General features: G+C 39.4%; 1 protein-coding gene across 1 annotated transcript; it reads left to right on the top strand.

Moving 5' to 3' along the window:
• Positions 1-971: 971 nt before the first annotated feature.
• Positions 972-16866, top strand: PPIL4 (peptidylprolyl isomerase (cyclophilin)-like 4; the record flags this gene model as incomplete). The annotated part of the gene is made up of 9 exons (XM_010073321.1): positions 972-1114; positions 1458-1554; positions 2427-2543; positions 4349-4473; positions 5798-5864; positions 6927-7038; positions 8589-8685; positions 9312-9450; positions 16441-16866. Coding segments are annotated over 9 exons (1122 nt in total), but the record flags the coding sequence as incomplete, so codon positions are not given.
• Positions 16867-18816: the final 1950 nt, after the last annotated feature.

Here is an 18816-nt window from a genome sequence, read left to right as displayed (position 1 = left end):
CACAGCAGGGGGGTTGGAACTAGATGATAGTCCTTTAAGGTCCTTTTCAACCCAGGGTGTTCTATGATTCTGTGTACCCTATACCAAATACTAATGGGTCTTAACTGTGTTGCAGAGAATAAGGAGTGAGAAGTTGCCAGTCAGACTGTAAAGCATGAATGTGGTGGTTGTCTTCTGTTATTTTTGCATATTTGCAGAAGTGTCCTCCGTCTTTAATTTGTTACCAAGTGTTCAGTTGGTATCAGTTTTCATAACTTCAGTTTTGCCCTAAAGCGAAACACCTGATTTGTGTTAGGATACATTTTGACGCTGGTTCAAGCTGATCTAAGTCAAGGGCTAGTTCTCCTAAGTTCTAGTTCTCCTCTCAATGCTGCTGCATTCTGTTTTTTTGGGAAAGAAGGGTTTGTGAGACAAGGGAAGGAAGGGAAAAAGTCTGGATAGAAGCAGGTGAAGTTAGAACTATGTAAGGTTTTGCCAAAATTGTGAAAATGCACCTGCTGAATGGAGTTTGATGAATGGCCGATTTGAGCTCAGCTCACAGCTCACTGCTGCACAGAGGGGTAGCCTTGCTCTTTCTGTCCTCTCCATTTTGTCAGCTGTGATGCTTCTCACATCCTTTTTTGATCTTGCTCAACAAACCTACCTGGCAGATAACTGTCTGCTCTTCTTCTGCCTGTCCGGTTTTCTGCCAGGTTCACAGAGGGGTCCAGTGAGCCAGAGCTGCAAGCTTGTGCAGAGAGAGACTTGTATGAGAGAGCCTCTCTTCCTCAGGCAGTGGCTGTGAGCTGTAGGTTGGCTCACCATGTTTTCAGAGCTGATGGAAGAAGACTAATCTCTCGCAGAAGTCAGGAAGAGGTTTTTTTTTTTTTGTTCCCCCATGGATTTCAGTGAGAGTTGTACCTCTCCTAAGGTAAAACTCAAGCCCTGAATTTTTCTGTTTACTGTTACTGGTTTTGTATCTTCTTTTCTAGTTTCTTATTACTACAGGGGAAAACTTGGATTACCTTGATGGTGTGCATACAGTATTTGGAGAAGTGACAGAAGGCATGGATGTATTGAAGACAATTAATGAAACCTTTGTAGATAAGGATTTTATCCCGTATCAAGATATCAGGTGTGACTACTTTTCCCTTTTTGATGAATACATTACAGTTAAATAAAATAATATTTTTTTTGAAACTAGATTAATGTAGCGATGTCAGTTGACCTGTGTATGGTATCTTAAATACTCTTTTATTGCAGTTAAAATAAGCAGGTAATGAAATAAACAACTATATAAGAAAAGGTGCAACTGTGTTGCCTTTACAAAAACATCAGTAGTAGTATTTACAAACATACAGTATGTTTGGCTGCTTGGGATATAACTGAGAATCAGAAGAGCTGTTTTCCAGGTACTTGGGTAAAGAAAGTTTCATTTGCATATGACTGATGCTGGTCTTGATTTTGTTTTCCATAAGGATAAATCATACAGTAATTTTAGATGATCCATTTGAAGATCCACCTGGCTTGTCTGTTCCTGATCGCTCACCAGAACCTACTAAGGAACAACTAGATGTGAGTGTTTATGATAGCTTCTTGGGGAAAAGTTGGAAGAAATAATTAAACTTATCCCTAGCATGCAGTTATGGAAGTTGCTATGCGACAATGTCTCCAGTTGTTTCAAGCAATTAATAAATTGACCAGAGATAATATTGTTTATTTTTAAGCTTAATAGATACAATTACAATATTGGAATTAGGCTTTCATGATATGTCTGCACTGTGGTTGATCTCTGATGTACTTTCAGATATGTTAAAAAGTATATGGACTTTAATAGCTCACTGCCAACTGTGTAGAAATTTGAAAGCTTATGCTTAGTTTTCTGCCCCCATGGCCTTTCTGAAGATATGCCTTTTGATGTAGAAATGCCTGTAAGAAGGGAAGCATTCTAGAGATGCTCATGAGGAGTAAAAATTAAACCTCAAAGCCTGCCTAGAGGTAGATGTGTAAAAATAAAGTTCTTGTTGTGAAATACTAAGCTTAATGTTTGAGTCTTATTAGACACCACAGATACTGCAGTGTTCCTTATCTTTGCTTCTGGTAGGAGCTATCTAGATTAGAAGTGAGTTGATGCTTGTGGCGAGATGTTGAATATGAGATGTAATCTAAATCAAATCTAAATAAAATAATTTAGAATATCTAACTGAATATGGTTCAAATTGGGCCTGAAAGTTCATATGTAGTTCATAGTGCCTGGAACACCCAAGGATAACATCTCTCTTTTTTTAGTCTAAGTGAGAACAGAATGAAAGCCCAGTTCTGCAGAGATACTGCATTCTTCATGTCTTGAGGGGCAAGGGGGAGGTAATCCAAGTAATATTTGGAAAGTGAGAAAGAGTTTTTGGCCATGGCTTGGTAATAAATAGGTTTATTCCTTCATTTTTCAGAGTGGCAGAATAGGAGCAGATGAAGAAATTGATGACTTGAAAGGACGGTCTGCAGATGAAATAGAAGAAGTTCAGGCAGAAAAAGAAGCAAAAACTCGTGCCATTCTTCTGGAAATGGTGAATGTCTTTCTGTATTTTCCTTTTAGATGCTATTCCTGTGTGTGTGCATGTTATATTAAGTCTAAGAGGATGTGTATTATTTATCTTGAAATTGGTCATCTGATGATGATGTCATTGCTCAGAATCTGTGCTAGTAAATGTCTGCGGTGCAATGAAAAGGATTGACCACGAGCGCTGCAGGTGGTTTTCTGATAAAACTGATGATATTTTGTTTTCAAAGCCAGGATTAAAAGTGGACCAGCGGAGGCTTTATAAAAAACTGCTAGAAATGCACACAAATAAAACCATAAGATACATAATACACTACTGGATGTCTTTAATACTGGAAAATGTTTAGCATGGATGGGAGAGAGTCGAGCTAATTCGAGATAATCTCTTTGCCATGCATGTAGTGGCATTGAGATTACATTATTCATCTATGTAATGGTTGTCTTCCGTCTGTGGCATAAGCTGAATTTAACATTAGTTAACTTTATGTTCTACCTTCTTAAATACAGTGTTTGGTAACTGCTGGCAGTTGTAAACTCCATACTGACAAAAATTGTTAATAGGCTTTGAAGTCTTTTTCTTTTAAAAGAAAAAAAAAAAAAGAAAAAGGAAAAGAGCACATGCTGTAGAAGGATGGGTAAATCCATCACGCTTCTTTACAACTACCAAATTCAAATTTATGGTGAATAGTTTGCAGCAGAGACTAATACCAAGGTCAGTCTAGATGTGGTAACAGTGTTGCAGGAGATCTGCAGATGTGGGCTCTTGTTTTGCAGCAGCAGTGAGGCTAATGACCTGTTTTCCAGGGGAAGTTAAGGTTACCTAAGGAAGGCAAGTGGGGTATGTGAGCCAATGGAGTAATTTTCTGTGAGTATTGCTGGATAGTGTGCACTAGAGAGCTACATTATATAACCTGAAGAGATTAAATACTAAGTGTAATGCTAGTTTCACTGATTTGAAAAACCCCAACTATTATTTCCATTCTTCTTTTGTCAAAAGAGTAAACTTACCTGAGCATGTCATGTTCTTAAGGCCCTTTTGTGTTCTTTTTAGTGGAATCTGCTGCTTTCTTGTGTTATTTTGCTTCTTTCTGCTATTAAGCTAATATGCATTACCTTTTTATTAGCATATTAAGTAAAAGATGGAGGTAAATTGTTTAAAGATCACTAGTCTTTTCTTCAGGTTTTAAAAAAAAGTGTTACTGTTCAACAGGAGGTGGTGTGTGTATTTGCGTTTTCCTCTGTAACTTAATTTGCTAGTTTGAGGATGGGAATTTTGATCAAAGACTGCAAACATTGAAGTTGTGTGTGCGGCAAGCAAGTGTTGTTTCTTAGTAAGAATGAATGCTTTCTTCTTTTTGTCTATCTGAACGAAGTTGTATAACTTCTCATCCTTATCAAGCTATCTTAAATTTAGGCATATCCTAGCTGTTGGCAGTTTATCTTGGGTACAGACACAGACTAAGGAATGGACCCAGTCCGCTTCTGTTCTTATAACAGAGTGGGTCTAAAAGTACACTTTGACCTTTTAGAACTGTGTATTTGTTATGTTATGGACAGGGAAAGCAAGGTGGAAAGTATTTGAGACTTTCATGAAGTCTCAGTGGTAGAACTGCAAATAGATAATTATTTTTAGGTGCTACGGAAAACCCTTTTTTTGTGACAGTGAGTAGGAAAAATATTTTATTAATTTTTGATTTTGTGATAGGAATGTGTCTGAGATAATATGAAAGATGTGTTGCCAGTGTGCTTGTGGCAATAAAATGTAGAGAGCTTCAGGCAGAAGTGATGAATGTCTTTTTCTGTATGCCACAGGTGGGAGACTTACCAGATGCAGAGGTCAAGCCACCAGAAAACGTGCTGTTTGTTTGTAAACTGAATCCTGTGACCACAGATGAAGACCTAGAGATAATATTTTCACGATTTGGTCCCATTAAAAGGTAATTATTGTAAAATAAAAAAGAAAACCTTCTTTGTTGAAACCAAACTTGATTCCCGCTAGTCTCCTTAGGTATGGCTGTTAAGTAGCATTCTGTCGTTTGGAGGTTTATCCTGTGCCTGCGTGTATTTGGAGAGAGAACACAACAATGGGGTTTCAGAGTCAGATCTAGCTAGATGAGTATCCTGTCCCAGCAGTGGTTTTAAGTGAAAGCCTAGGGAAGTGTAGGAACAAGGAATTTCATATAGCTTGTCTGATTCTCCTTGTCTTCTCCTTATTTGGTGCTTTTTTCCTTATTGGGTGCTTTTCCCCTAATTTGGTGCTTTTTCCTTCTTTGGTGCTTTTCCCCTTTTTTGGCTTTTTTCCTTATTTGGTGCCTTTCCCCTTATTTGACCTTTTTCCTTATTTGGCACTTTTATTTGGGTTTTTCTTTTATTTGGTGTGTTTTTCCTTATTTGGTTTTTTCCCTTATTTAATGCTTTTCCCATGTTTGGCGTTTTTACCCTATTTGGCACTTTTTCCTTTGGTGCCTTTTCCCCTTATTTGGCACTTTTTCCTTATTTGGCTTTTTAATATTTTCCTTTTTAAATATTTTTTTGTTTGTTTGTTTTTTTGTTTTTTGTTTTTTGTTCTCGGTCACCTTTTGGATTGTGTATCCTAATCCTGATTTGTGCCTTCCTTGGTACAGATGGGGGACGTCTGACCTTATTAAATCTCACCTTAATACCACATTTCCTTCTCTTGTTGCCTGTCTGAGCTTTAACATCCTTTAGTCAGAATTCACATGTTGTATACAAGAGTTTGATAATACTGATGCAATACTGTATTGTTCCCATTTTGCTTCTACTGATTCAGTACTTTAGGCTTCTTACTTTTGCCCTGTGAACTGTGTGATAAGTAGATGGTTGCTAAAGAGGTGCTTGCTAAGAAGAGAAAATCTGTCACATAATGTCTGTTTAAACTTTCCTTAAAATAACTGAAAAAACAGAAGGTGAAATTTCTTGTCTTGCATTAGTGAAATGTAGAAAGCCAATAACAAACGGTAATGTTGGAAAACAGATTTTATTTAATTAATCAGAAAGTCATCCCTGGTTCTGTACTTCACGTTAACAGCTTGTGAGTTAAGTGTGATAATTACTCAAGGAATGCCACATGCCTTTCTTCTCTGCAGACACTCCCGCATCAGTAGGGGCCTGAGAATCAAGTGCTGTTAGACTTAAAGAATTATTTTTTTAACTGTAATTTTCCGTTCTAAGCAGTGCTTGCCTATCCTACGTTTTTTGCTCCAACAGCATTGACACTTGAATTTCATATCAATTTTTCAGCTGCGAAGTGATTCGAGACTGGAAGACTGGTGAATCTCTTTGTTATGCTTTCATTGAGTTTGAGAAGGTATGTAATTTAGGTATAGTGTATGTACATTCTGCTTGTAAAAGGTCATTTCTGGAATACATCCATTGAGGAAAAAGAATGAAATCTTCAAGTGTGGGGTAGATAATATTTTTTGTTACTGCCTTAGTTACAGAAGTTGTAGTTTTTAAATGAGACAAATGTTTAAGTCTTTATTCAACCGAGCAATACAAGTATGTTCTTCTTAGGTTGTCTTGAAACCAGTGGGAAGAGAGCAGGTCTTTTTTTTATCCCCAGAGCACATTAGGACTTTGAAGAGTTAAGGAAGGGAATGCTAGGAGAAGAAGGAGGCGTGCTGCATAAAGAGAGGGTGTGTGAAAGAAGGTAGATCGGTGTGTACAGTAGTGTCCTGTATTTTTTACCATGAGAGTGGTGAGGCAGTGGCCCAGGTTGCCCAGAGAAGCTGTGGATGCCCCATCCCTGGAGGGGTTCAAGGCCAGGCTGGATGAGGCTTTGAGCAACCTGGGCTAGTGGGAGGTGTCCCTGCCTGTGGCAGGGGGATGGAACTTGATGATATTTAGAGGTCCCTTCCAACCCAAACCATTCTGTGATTCTGTGATATTGGGCTTGTAAATGATGCTTGCTTTATCGACATGGTGCTCTTAATGTGAGATTGGTAGTAGAGTTCTCTTGATGGTGCATAGTTTGTTGTTTATGTCTTCTAATTTCTCTTTATCAATGGGGAAAACAGGAAAACACTGGAAAATTGTTTTCACTTTAGCCTACTTATGTACTTAAAATGATACTTTTATTAGTTGTTGTCCTTTTCCCTTGTTTTTCTGAACGTATTACATGTACCAAACACGTAGCTGGATTGTTAAATTTTTAAAATAATGAAATGAACTGAAGAAATGGAATTTGAAATCTTTATATTCGGACAAAGCATAACTATTTCTTTTGAAATGGCACAATGCAAGAACTGCTGTTCTTTATGCAATTTTAGAAAAAAAAAATGAATGTCATTAAACAGTTGGATTTGTGTTTGAGCTCTTCAGTGAATATTCCTAATTATGGCTCAAAATTTTCTGGAAATATTAATATCAGGAGGAAGACTGCGAGAAAGCCTACTTCAAAATGGACAATGTGCTGATAGATGACAGACGGATACATGTGGATTTTAGCCAGTCTGTTGCTAAGATTAAGTGGAAGGGAAAAGGTACGTACACTTGCGATTCTTTGACCCTCATAACTTACCAAGCCATGGCTTCTAAACTGTAAATGTTCTGTAAGGAGAAGCAATTGTTATGAGCTTAAATTCTCTCATCTTCAGTGCTATGAATTTTCCCGGTACTATAGTAAATAGAGCAACGCTAGCTTGTTGCTAGCTTTTCGCTTCACTTGTTGTGTATGAAGGGGTAGAAGGGTTTGCTACAATTACATTAACATTATGTTGCCATGGATTGCCTTTTTATCAGATTTATTTTTACCAATAAATAATTTGTTCCTCTCAAGCTTTAAAAATGATGGGTTTTGATATTACTAATTAGCAAAATAATGTGGTAGTACATTGTTACTTTCTAGTTTATTTTATTTGTTCACTGTGTGACAGTTGGGTGTATACAAGAAAAAGTCAGTATTCAGGCCAGGGATTTCCCCTCTTCACCTCCTGTAGGTCAGGCATGTTGCATAGCAGGCTGCATGTTATAAAACCCAGCTGCAGGTGTTTGAGGATGTTTTGGGAGGAAAAAAATGATGGTAGAGATGGTTACAGTGGTTATTTGATTGTTGGGACATGAGGAAGACACTGGACTTGGAGAGGTGACTGTGCATTGCAGTGGTGATGTTTTTGTGCGTCTTCGCCTAAAAATGCAGTCAGCCCTCAATTATTGCGTACGATTTGTGCATGCTGGACACTAGTCGTGGACACTGAGGTACTACAGCTTCTGCACAGAGCTGAGATGACTTTGTAATCTATACCATGCTCTGCAGTGCATCCTGTACTAACTGACTACGTGGAAAAACTTTTCTTTATCTGGGTAACTTAGGTCTAAATTGTCCTAAATATGGGAAAGCTAATGATATTGTCATCTTGTGCTTATATGATACCCAAAAAATGATCTAGGGGAAGTATTGTCCTTCCACCTTCAGCAGCCATTTCTGACCTACCCATTAATATTGCAGTTTTAAGTAAGACCGTGAGATGGCAGCATGTGGCTGTAGAATAGTTTATTAATCTGTGAGCTGGTAGTTTCAAGTGAATGGATGGAAAATTAGATCTGTCATGCCCCTCTTTAGATCAAGACATGGCAATTTTAAGAGTTTTCCGTTTGAATTCCTAAGCTGTAGCTGTCTCAGAGGTTTGTCTTTGTGCAGCCTAGAGCAAAAAGTCATTTCATAATGAGAATAGTCTGTAGGCTTTCAGAGTAACAGAATTTTAAGTAGTGTGACATAGGACCTATAGTCAGAGCGTGACTAGTTGCTAAATCCTGCTTTGTGATTCTGTCCCTGTGTTTTCTCCACTGGGCATGAGTGAGGAGAAAGCCGTATCTTGTTTAGTGGGATCTGCTAGCAAGAGAAGGACAGAAAATTTTCTACTGTCTTCTATTCTGTTACCTAGATGTCAGTGTTGTTTCTGGAACTGTATGCAGCTATGAATCTCTGTATGGTTATAAGAGCCCTTCAATTCATAAGCAGAATTTCGTGATAGGTGTGGATCTTGGTTGTTTTTTTAGTTGGAATGAATTGAATATATTTTTCTGTGGACAGGTGGGCGGTATACCAAGGACGATTTTAAAGAGTACGAAAGGGAACGTGACAAGCCTTCAAAACTTGCTCTGAAAGAGAAGGTAAAACCAAAGCAGGAGTATCCTTTTATGGTCAAAGGTGTTTTTTGCACTAAGTACAGTTTATGAAAAGAGCCTGGAAAAGACTTCTTAAAGCTTGCTAAATAGGTGTTTTGCTGCTGCTTCGTATAATAACCATGTGGTGTTTGAGATGGAATTAAGTATTTTGTGTTTGTCATTAGATGACTTCAATGAATTTAGTCAAATCAGAATGTGGTGTTGTGCTTCCATGTTGTGTGCAGGTAAATAATGTTCCCTAGTCCAGAGCCCTGGAATGACAGTGGTGTAACAGAGTTTTAAGTATTTTCACAAGGGACCTGCTGCATCCAAAATGAGACGATAGTAGTATCTTAAATCATGCTCTGCGACTTTGCTTTGCTTGTGGTGAGCATGAGAGAAGACCATAGCTTGTCCAGATATCCACAGATAGAAAAGAGAACTGGGACCTGACAGTGCTGTTTGACAGGACAGAATTTGGTCAGTTTAGCACAGATGATTTTTTCAATGTGTGCGATCCTATTCTGATACATCGTAAGTCTTGGTAAACCCTGGTCTGATAAACAGGTGTTTGTTTGCTTCATGAGCTTTTATGTTTTGCTATTTATTGATATTAAATAACAGCTCTATCCTTAACCAACACCATCAGTGCCAAGTATGACCTTGTGCTGGATGAAGTTATAGAAGAGTCCCAAACAAGTCAGTCACACTTGGCTAAAAAACAAAAGAAGAAAAAGCACCACCACTCTGAAGATGAAGAAGACGATAAGAGGACCAAAAAATCTAAGGTACTAACCTCTTTGTGCATTAATTTTTTGTCTGTTTATTGTTCTCCTAGTAAGAGAAGCCAGGAAAAAAGAAGTCTGATGTTGAACTGAGGACATGGTGTGCAAAGTCCCATAAAATACAGCAGTTGTAAACGTACAGAAGGCTGATGTTAGTATCTGATTATGAAAAAGGCTTTCCAAATCTTCCTGGACTTTTGAAGCTTGGCATGTCTGAATGGCTTTTTGCCAAAACATCCTGAATAGGAAATGTAGCCTCTCATAAAGTTGGAGACCTTCAGCACTTTGAACCTGTTTTTCATATATTCCCAGTCATAAACTAGTAGTTAATTATATTATATTTCGTGCATCTGTGTAGTGCAAGCATATACTGCTGTAAGACTCAGACTGTGGGAGAGGTCATCAGGAGACAGCGGTTCTGTCATTCATTAGTTCCACTGCAGCCTGGCAGGTCAGCATTCTCACATTTCTGTAAACTTAGGATAGTCAAGATGTTGATGTTCCATGGAAACAATGTCTGCAATGATAAAGTGGAGGGTTAACCACTATCGAAGTGTGACCATTAGAGAGAATTGAGCTAAGCTGAAAAAAACCCCCCAAACCCAATATTTTAACACTGCAAGCTTTATGAGCAAGAACAAAGCTGTCTTCCAGCTATTTTTCAGAAAGTGATAAGGTTTCAGGCACAGTAAATAAAGCCATTGTCGTGGAATGAGTTTTGAATACTGCTTTAAGTTCTGTGTACAGAGAGCATACATGATTTAGTTGTTCCACTGCATCACTTCTTGCTGTGATACTAAAAATAACTTTTCTGATGAATGTTAGCAATTGAATTTTCTCAGGGCCACTAGTAAGCCCTATTGCTCATTTGTGGTACAAGTCTTTTTGTCACTGTTTGTATACTGGTTCGGTCGGAATCCTTTGGGTGGAGGGGAGGGATCTGTTAATTAAAGGCTCAATTGGAGCATATACATACAAGAGGTCTGAACTAATGTTGGTTTATACTTCCTCCTATTATGTTGTCTGATTGACATTGCTGCTTTAACATTCTTGAAACAGATATTTCTGTAAGTAGTCTTTGTTCTTGGTGGTTCTGAAATTACATGTGTGGGACTGGCTGGTCATGCATTATTAGCAGAGAATGTTTTAAAATCATTCAGATGTCTCCACCCCTTCACGTGGTACAACAAGTACTGGCAGCAATAGGCTGTTAAACAAGGGGACTGCAAGGCATGTTAGCAGTGGATTTCATAGCACAAAAGTGTGAGGACAGAGGGATTCCTGGTGCTATTTCCAGGTTCTGGAAAATAGTGTTTTCTAGTGCTTGACTCTTTGATCTTTGTGCCTCTGTGTATCTTTTTGTGATTTAGTCGCCTCCTCCTACTGTGGTATGTTCCTGTAGTCTACTGGTGCTGTATTCTGCTATCTTCTACTTTCCTACTGCTTTCTTCTCTGTTGCTTGTTTTTACCCATTTCAGTGTAAATAGCTTAGCTTTATGCCCACAGTCACAGGTGGAGGCTTACTTCTATTCTCTGATGGCAAGCAACACAGTTTCCTCTTAGAGCTGTGAAAATGAATTTAAGAGAAGAATCTTTCTTTGTGTCTGTACTTGAATACTCGTGTTAGTGTGTACTGTGTAGTATGTACATACTGAGCAGTGTGCACTCAGTGGGATTTAGAGATTCAGTGTCTTTGGCATGACCCTTTCCAGATGAAATCTGCAGGCGACTTAGCTAACAAATCCTGATTAGCATATACAAAATGTAATTTTTTTTTTCCTTTTTAGATTTATAATTTGGGCGTAATCTGGGGAACCTCCTACAAGAACAGGGGGAGGAGGCATGTTCTTGAGACAGAGTCTGTTCAGTATGAATACCAAGACCAGCACAAAGCATAACAGTATGGAAACTTTTTTGATGAATGGTAGCATTTTTAGTGTAGGCAAAGAAAACATTTTCCCTTAACTTGGTTTTGGAGATATTAGAATATATTTGAGATAAGAACTTTAAAACAAAACAAGAGCAGACCTTCCACAATTAATTGGCCAAAGACCACAATATCCATGCTTTTTATATTATGTATACATAAACCTCCACCATGAGCCCCTACTGTGATTTGATTAACAGAGAACAGGGTCTTACAAGGGAAGTTCTGGCAACTGAAAGTGCAGTTTGTGCTACCAGCTCCAGCAATGACTGAAGGGGTTTTATTTTCTGAATAATTTCCATGATGCTGAGTTGTTTTTCTGTTACCTTCCTGTTCTTTTTTTTTCTTTAGTGTATTTTGACTCATCCTTTTCTTAGTCTGACACCCATTTCCTGAATCTTCAGCCTCTGCATCGATGTTTTAAGAATATATTTTTGAATCTTGTGCTGTTTGACTTGATTCCAGAGGTTAGAAGAGGTAGGATGCTGTGCTTTGCTTTTAGTAGGTAACAGGATGTGGGTCCGGAGCAGGAGGCGACACTGCCGTGTGGGTTTGTGAATAGGATTTGGTACAGTTTTTTTGAAGAGAGGTCATGCTTCTGCTTGAGATCTATGTTATGACTTTGTTTCTCTTTTGGTTAAATGGATTTTTTTTTTATAACTGGATCAATGGAGGAGTATAGCCTGTCCAGTGGATTTTTGTGAGACATAAAAATCATGATTTTCGGGTTTCTGTAGTGCATGATTTTGGCCAAAATATTGATTTTTCTGGTTTTAATTTCCTGCTTTTACTGCTTATTGGACGCCGTTCTCTTTTTATTCAGGGTCAAGTTTGATAAAAAATCTCCCTCTCAAAAAGGCTGTCTCTATGTGTTTGCTCCTTTTAACCTTTAACTAGTGTGTGTAATGTACGTAGAGGTGGCATATTTGTTCTTCTTTTGCAGTCATGGTGTTTCTAGCTGATTTACATGCAAGTGCAGTTTGGCAAGTTACTACTTTTGTCAAAGCCATGGGTATTCACCAACACAGTGCTGGATTAAGAATTGGGATGAGCATCATTTACTCATTGACTGATAAGAGGCTGTGATCCTGGATTGAGAAATCTAGACTTAGCAGTAAGAGAGAGCCTGGTTTTAAGTAGGCTTCCACTTGTCTTCCACTTCCAATAGGAAAACAGCATGTTCCTGACTTGGATAGGGCATAAAAGATTTTGTTTCAAAATACCGTTATTTTTAGTAACTTAAGAGTGTTCAAAAAATTGACTTTTTTTCTGTGCTAAAGACTTAAAAAAGGTAAAATTTTATTTAAGGGAAATGCGACCACTTTTTGGGGGAACTAAGATGCCATTCATCCTATTAATTCAAATTGTTACTTTTTTTCTTCACACTGTGATCGTATTAGCTACCGTGCTGACCTTTTTGTGGCACTTTCAGACCTGCCCTGTACACCTGTACCCCAAATGCTTCTGTGAAGGTCATTGTGCTTATCTGGCTCCATGCTCCTGTGACTGTTTTTTAATCCTTTCAGCAAGTTGTCCTTTTCCGTGGCATTCAACGTAGGCTCTTGGTCTTCACTTTCATGTCTTCCCTAACTTGTTTCCTGTGCTGACTTGGCCAGTAGCCTGTCTCCAGTGTTGGTTTGGTAGGTTTTTCAACTGACTGCTGTTCTGCTTTTCTCCTGTTTCTCCTTGTTCTGGGAGGACACTTGAGCAACAAGCCACCTAAGAGGCAGCAGTGCACCAAGCCCACCATCTGTTTTCCTTGCCAATATTTTTGTCTTGTTCCTCTCTACTCCACCTGTCTGTCCATCATCTGACGTTTACTCGGGCCCTGCCACAAAGGGGCTTGCAGCCTGTCGTCTTGTTCAAACAAATAGAACCTGAGGCTTTTGGGTACAAGAATGATATGGCTGTGCATCGTTCTGAAGATGAAGGGACAAGCATCTTGTAAATAACTGGAATCGCCACTCCTTTTTGATGGATTCAGATTTTAAAGTCCGTACTGAAACAGAGTTTGACAGTATGTGGAATAAGCATTTGGCCCCCAGTGAGATTACTGTACCCAGCAGTAGCAGAAATTTTTTGTTATGTAGCTAAAGATAAAATCTCTGATTATTGATGTGTGTGTTGATCCAGGGGTTTTATGTTGCTTATTTTAACTCTAGTCTTTCAGCATTGTCTAAAGGTGGTGTTTGCTCTGGGAGTTTGCTCTGGGAACTACCCTAGTCACTGGTTTTCTGGATAGAAGCTCGGCCTTGAGTAGAGTTTATTTTCACTGTTCTTTTAAATAAATAAAGTTTGCTTGTTTGTACATGCAGTATAGGTTTTAGCCATACAATTGTGTATGCTGCTGTCATGAGTATATATTTAGAAAAATGAAAATTGTATCTGAAATTAAGAAAGAAATACTGTGTAATTTAATGTAGACATTTTTGATAGTTCATAATGATCTGTGTTTAATAGTGGTCTTAAAATCCCATAAAATGGTGTCTGTCTACTAGAGCATGTAGTGATACTAAACTTTTGAGTGATCATAGCTTCAAAACAGAAGTGACAACCACTTTCTTAATAGCAAGTTGTGCATGTATCTTTCTGCAGGATTCTGAAGCTCCTCTTATATATTGTTTCGCTGTACATCTTAACGTCAAAATAGTTTTTAGCAGTGCTTGAAAATGTTAGGAGTTCACATGTCAAAACTGAGTGTTGTGTATTAAGAAAATCTTTAGAGTTCCTTGAAATGAAATGACAAATTTCTAAGTGATCTTCTTTTTTACTTTTAAAATTGCTATGATGCTGTGGCCTATGCGGGTGTTCGTGTCTCCACATAGTTGTTGTAGCGTGTGCTGTGCCATAATCTTGTTAGTGTGACATTTCACAATCAGAGTAGCTAAGCCATCTTCCCTTCATTTACTGCTGCACTGTCTCAGTGGTTTCATACTGTCTGCCTGCTGCAACAAGGGAAGCAGGTGTTCTACTGACAGTAATTCCTCCTTTGCTACCTGAACCTCATTTCTCTTCAGAGCCACTCAGTCGGCATTCTTGGTGACAATACGCAGAAAGCCAGGGAAATTCAGAATTTCCTCATTGTTGGCTACCTAAACTTGCGGTATTTTTTTTTTAAGATTTTTTGTGTGTGTGCGGAAACACCATTACCACTTAAAGTACTGTCGCGGATGCTGCTTTAGTATCCTGCCAACTATGCCAGTTTGTCGTGGGTTAAGTATCTCACACAGTTACTATTTAGCAACAATTTAAGATTTATTAACGGTGTCAGGTAAATCAAAGGTAAAATTTTAGTAGCACTCAATCATTAACCAATTTAAAGATTAATAAGGTGATTCACTAGAATATGTTATGATTAAAATAGCGACTTAATTAAAGATTCAAGAATGACAAGATTCACGCTAACTTACTACAAGGTATCCTAAATGTATATGTATACACACAACACACAGACAGACAATCGCACAAACACTGCGGAAATGCTTGGATCCAGTGAAATATGTAAATAGGGAAACTAGCCTATAGTAAAAAAGTTCTCTCTTCTTTCTCTATAGGGAGGCAGATAGATGAGACTAGCCTCTAGATAAAAGTTCCCTCTTCCATCTTGAGTTTAGAGTAAATACAGTCACAGTGCATGGGCATTCCTCAACAGGCGATAATTGAGCCTTGAGAAGCAGAACTTCACCCTGGCCTTTTGTTGACTTCACCTGCAGATGGTCCTTAGACCTCTTTGGTCCTGAGAGGCGTCCCAGCTCAGGGGAGATGCTGGCCACAGCTTCCTGCGATCCAGGAGAGCTCAAAGGGTCTTGCTTGGGGTTGCTATTTATGGGGTATGAGATAATTGACTTTTGTCAGGTGTTTTCCCACTACAGCCCAGCTCGGAATGACAGAATATTCTGGTGCTTTCCACTCTTGCCCAGAGTGTGCGACCCCCTTTGGGCTCCAACCCAGGTACAAGTGGACGGTGCAGGTGCACTGGGCTGTCAGGAGGTGATTGATTATCATTATTGTTTCAAATAATGAGAAAAGCAGGAGCCAAGGATGTGAAGGGGGTGCCTTAACGCTTGGTTTCACTGCTTATTGTTTCCAGTGGTGTGAAAGCAAGAGTTAGGAATGTCAAGAGGGGTGTCTTAATGCTTGGGCTCACTGCCTTCCCAGACTGTCCCTGACTTACCCTAGATCGATGTGTGGCCCAGGTGGGTAGGAATTGCACCAAGTACGGAGTGACTGGGGAGAGGAGGGGCTTGCACCACCACACGTACATAGTGTTGGTCTCTCCTTTTTAGGCCATTTTAAATTAGACAAACTTGTAGCCCTTAGAGTTTACTATGTCTGTGTATGAGTGTATCCTCATGTGTTTTCTGTTTTCATACCCATCAGCCTGAAAAATACAACTCATTTTTCATTGCTTTTGTTATTGTTCGACTACACATTTAAAAGGATCGGATTCTCCATGTTGTCTTTTCTTGTGGACTTCTATCTTCAAGGAAGTGAAGTAGTTTGTGTGCATGTGTATGTGTGTAGTATTGGTCTTTGTAAAAGTGTCATTAATTTTTCTGAAGCCTAGAATTTAGGCCATTAAGGATTATTACAGGCAGGTCTTAAAAAGCATTCTGCATCTTCATAGCACTGGAATGCATAAGGGCTTGAACCAAACCTATAATTGAAATACTTCCATTGCTTAGATAAAAGTTAAAATCCAAATCTAGCTTAGAAGCTTGTGTGATGCTTCTGAAGAGTTTGATAATATCTATCTGAGTTGAATGCCTGATACAAGCAGTTTTTGATAAAGCTCCTTAGGAAATACAAGCAGCAGCATGCCTGGCAGCCATGTTTTTTTCCATAAATGCTGACCGAAGCTGTAGACTTTCTTCTTCATGTAGTTACAGTGGGGTTTTTTTATGTGTTATCTTTTTGAAATCATCAGGGATGTGAATCTGTGTCAGGTAGTACCAGCCTTCACTAAGGAACAGGCCATGCTTGACTCTTTTTTCTAGTTCTTTTCATGTATTTGTATATTTCCCCCTTTTGTCTGTAACTGCATATCTATTCAATTCCTCTAACAGGATTCGGATCGAAAACACGAAGGAGAACGCTGTAGAGAGAAGATGAAGAGTGAGAAGAAAGACAGGCATCGGAGTCGCAGCCGATCTCAAGAGAGAGACTACACTTACAGCAAACAAAGAGACAAATACAAAGAAGACTTCCGAATAAGAGACTGGGATAGAAAAGCAGACAGAAGCAGAAGTCCTAAAAAATCAAAAGACAAAGAGAGGTCCAAGTACAGATGAGGGACGATGAAAAGAGAGAGGGGAACTAAAATATGTTTTCTTCCAGCATTTCCAACATTCTCTCCAGTGGATGTGCAGTTACTGGATAAAAGCAGTTGCCTTCTGTTGGCAGCTTATAATTCTATGAATGCCCAGTGTCTGACTGTCGGAGTAAGCCTTGGTTTCAGAAAGGTTGTTTCAATAAAGTATTTCACATTAGTGAAATGGTTTGATCTCCGATAAGGAATGTTGCCTAAAGCTTTTTGGAAACACAAGCATGCACTAAGAAGTGAATTGCCTTTCTCCATTGTGAAGAGATTTGCAGGACATCCCCCTGGAGGACTGTATTTATCTTTCAGCATTTTCAGATGCTGTGGTAATGAGTGTGATAGAAGACCTGGGGAGACAGAAATATGCTTTGCACGCTCCTTCCACAAAGCGGGCAGATACCATTTGTATATGAATACTCAAAACTCCCTCCCTCCTTTAAAATTGGGGGCTCCTGGGTGGCTTAGTGCTGTCAGCTTTGTTTGCTGGCACCACTGTGCAGCAGTGGTTGAAGGCCCTAGAGTACTGCTGTGCTGCTTGCAAGGGCGGTGGAGGTGCTGCACCATGCTAAATCAATAGCATGCACTTGCTCACTTATTTAGATGGATAATTTGGCATTGTGGCATTGCTGGAGGATGCCTCTCAAAACTGAGATTCACTTGATGCTTGGCCCATCTGTCCTCTGTAGTGTCAGGGGGGATCTAGCTGCCGTGCTGTTGGGCAGGTTTTGTTGGGTGGATAGAAAAGAAGAAAATAGTGAATAGCAGAATTTGTAGAAAAACAGGATTTGTAACTTGCATTGTATTTGCCAAAGTGTAGATGGGATTAATTTTCAGGTTTCATGTCAGAAATAGGTCAGTTCATAACTCTTCATCTCCAGAGGAATGCAAGTGGTATTATCAGAGCCTGGGTCCCAGTGAAAGTTGGCAGACTCGTAAATGCCTGGCTCGCTCTGATAAACAAGACCTCACCATTTAAACAGTATTAGCCAGTGTGCATACATTTTAAGAACATGTAGATTGTCCTCTTTCTCTCCAGAGGAGAGATCTCGCATTGTTAGGAGGGGTGGGGAGACACGGGGAACAGTATTTGTCTTTTCTTCCCTTCCATGGAATGTGTGGTGGCTCAGAGGCAGTCTGCTTTTATGAATAAATTTAACTTTTTTCTTTTGTGATTGTGGTTTTATTGTAATACAAGTTGTAGTGTCTGACTGTAATATGCCATAAGATTTTATAGCTTGATATCTCTCATTGGAATGTGATCTACAGGACAAAGACTAAAATTCAAGGCAGCCAAGAAGAGCTGCTGCAAATTGCTGTGCCTGGCCAGTGCATTTGAATGGACTGCATGCAGACAGGCAACTTCTTGATTAAGATGCTTCTATGGGAAGGCTGGCACTAAAGGAACAAAAGCAGCTGTTTACCCCGTGGCAGAAAATGCTGACTAAGCGAGCAGGCCAGATGCCTAGAATATCCAGCCCCAAGCTGAGCGAGGATAGTGAGGGTATTGTACACAGCAATGCGCTTTCCAGAAGCATCTACCCTGTCTTCAGTTTTTTAAAGATAAAGTGTTATTTGGCTAAGAAGCTGCCCTTTCCTGAATCTCTCTAACTTCTGTGTGCTTCAAAGCATGGAACTAGAAATCTGGCATTTCCATAACTGTCTCCTGATAAAATGTTTCTAAGCCACTGGGACTTGGGGAGGCCTGGGCAGTCCTTGCAGGGTCTGAGCAAGAGTGCAGGGCCCACTGTCCCAGAGGAGAAATAAAACCGAAGCCTGCTTCTGGGAGTCTGTCAGGGGGCCTGGGGCTGAGGACCACTCACTGTTTCAAGAAAGTTTCTGGCTTCAGTCTGGGCAGAAGGAGACTTCCAAAGAACTGTCCTAGACCAGGAGATGGTGCATTCGGGGTAGTGCTGCTGAGGCACTCCAGCTCTTCCTGCTTTTAGCCTGCTTTTCTAAAGAAACAAGGTTTGCACTGCCGTACTGTTGTCAGTTCTTTTCCATGGGACATTTTTAATGTGCAGTAAACATTGGCCAAATTTGACAAGGATGTGGAGATGCTAAAGCACTTAAGTTCTTGCTGCTTTTAGGACATGGCAATCATAGAGCAATAAAGGTTCTGCTC

The sequence above is a fragment of the Pterocles gutturalis genome, unplaced genomic scaffold (assembly GCF_000699245.1).
Source record: "Pterocles gutturalis isolate BGI_N339 unplaced genomic scaffold, ASM69924v1 scaffold11042, whole genome shotgun sequence".
Lineage (NCBI taxonomy): Eukaryota > Metazoa > Chordata > Aves > Pterocliformes > Pteroclidae > Pterocles > Pterocles gutturalis.
Note: the sequence above shows the minus strand (reverse complement) of the source record. Positions and strands in the feature narration are given on the sequence as shown.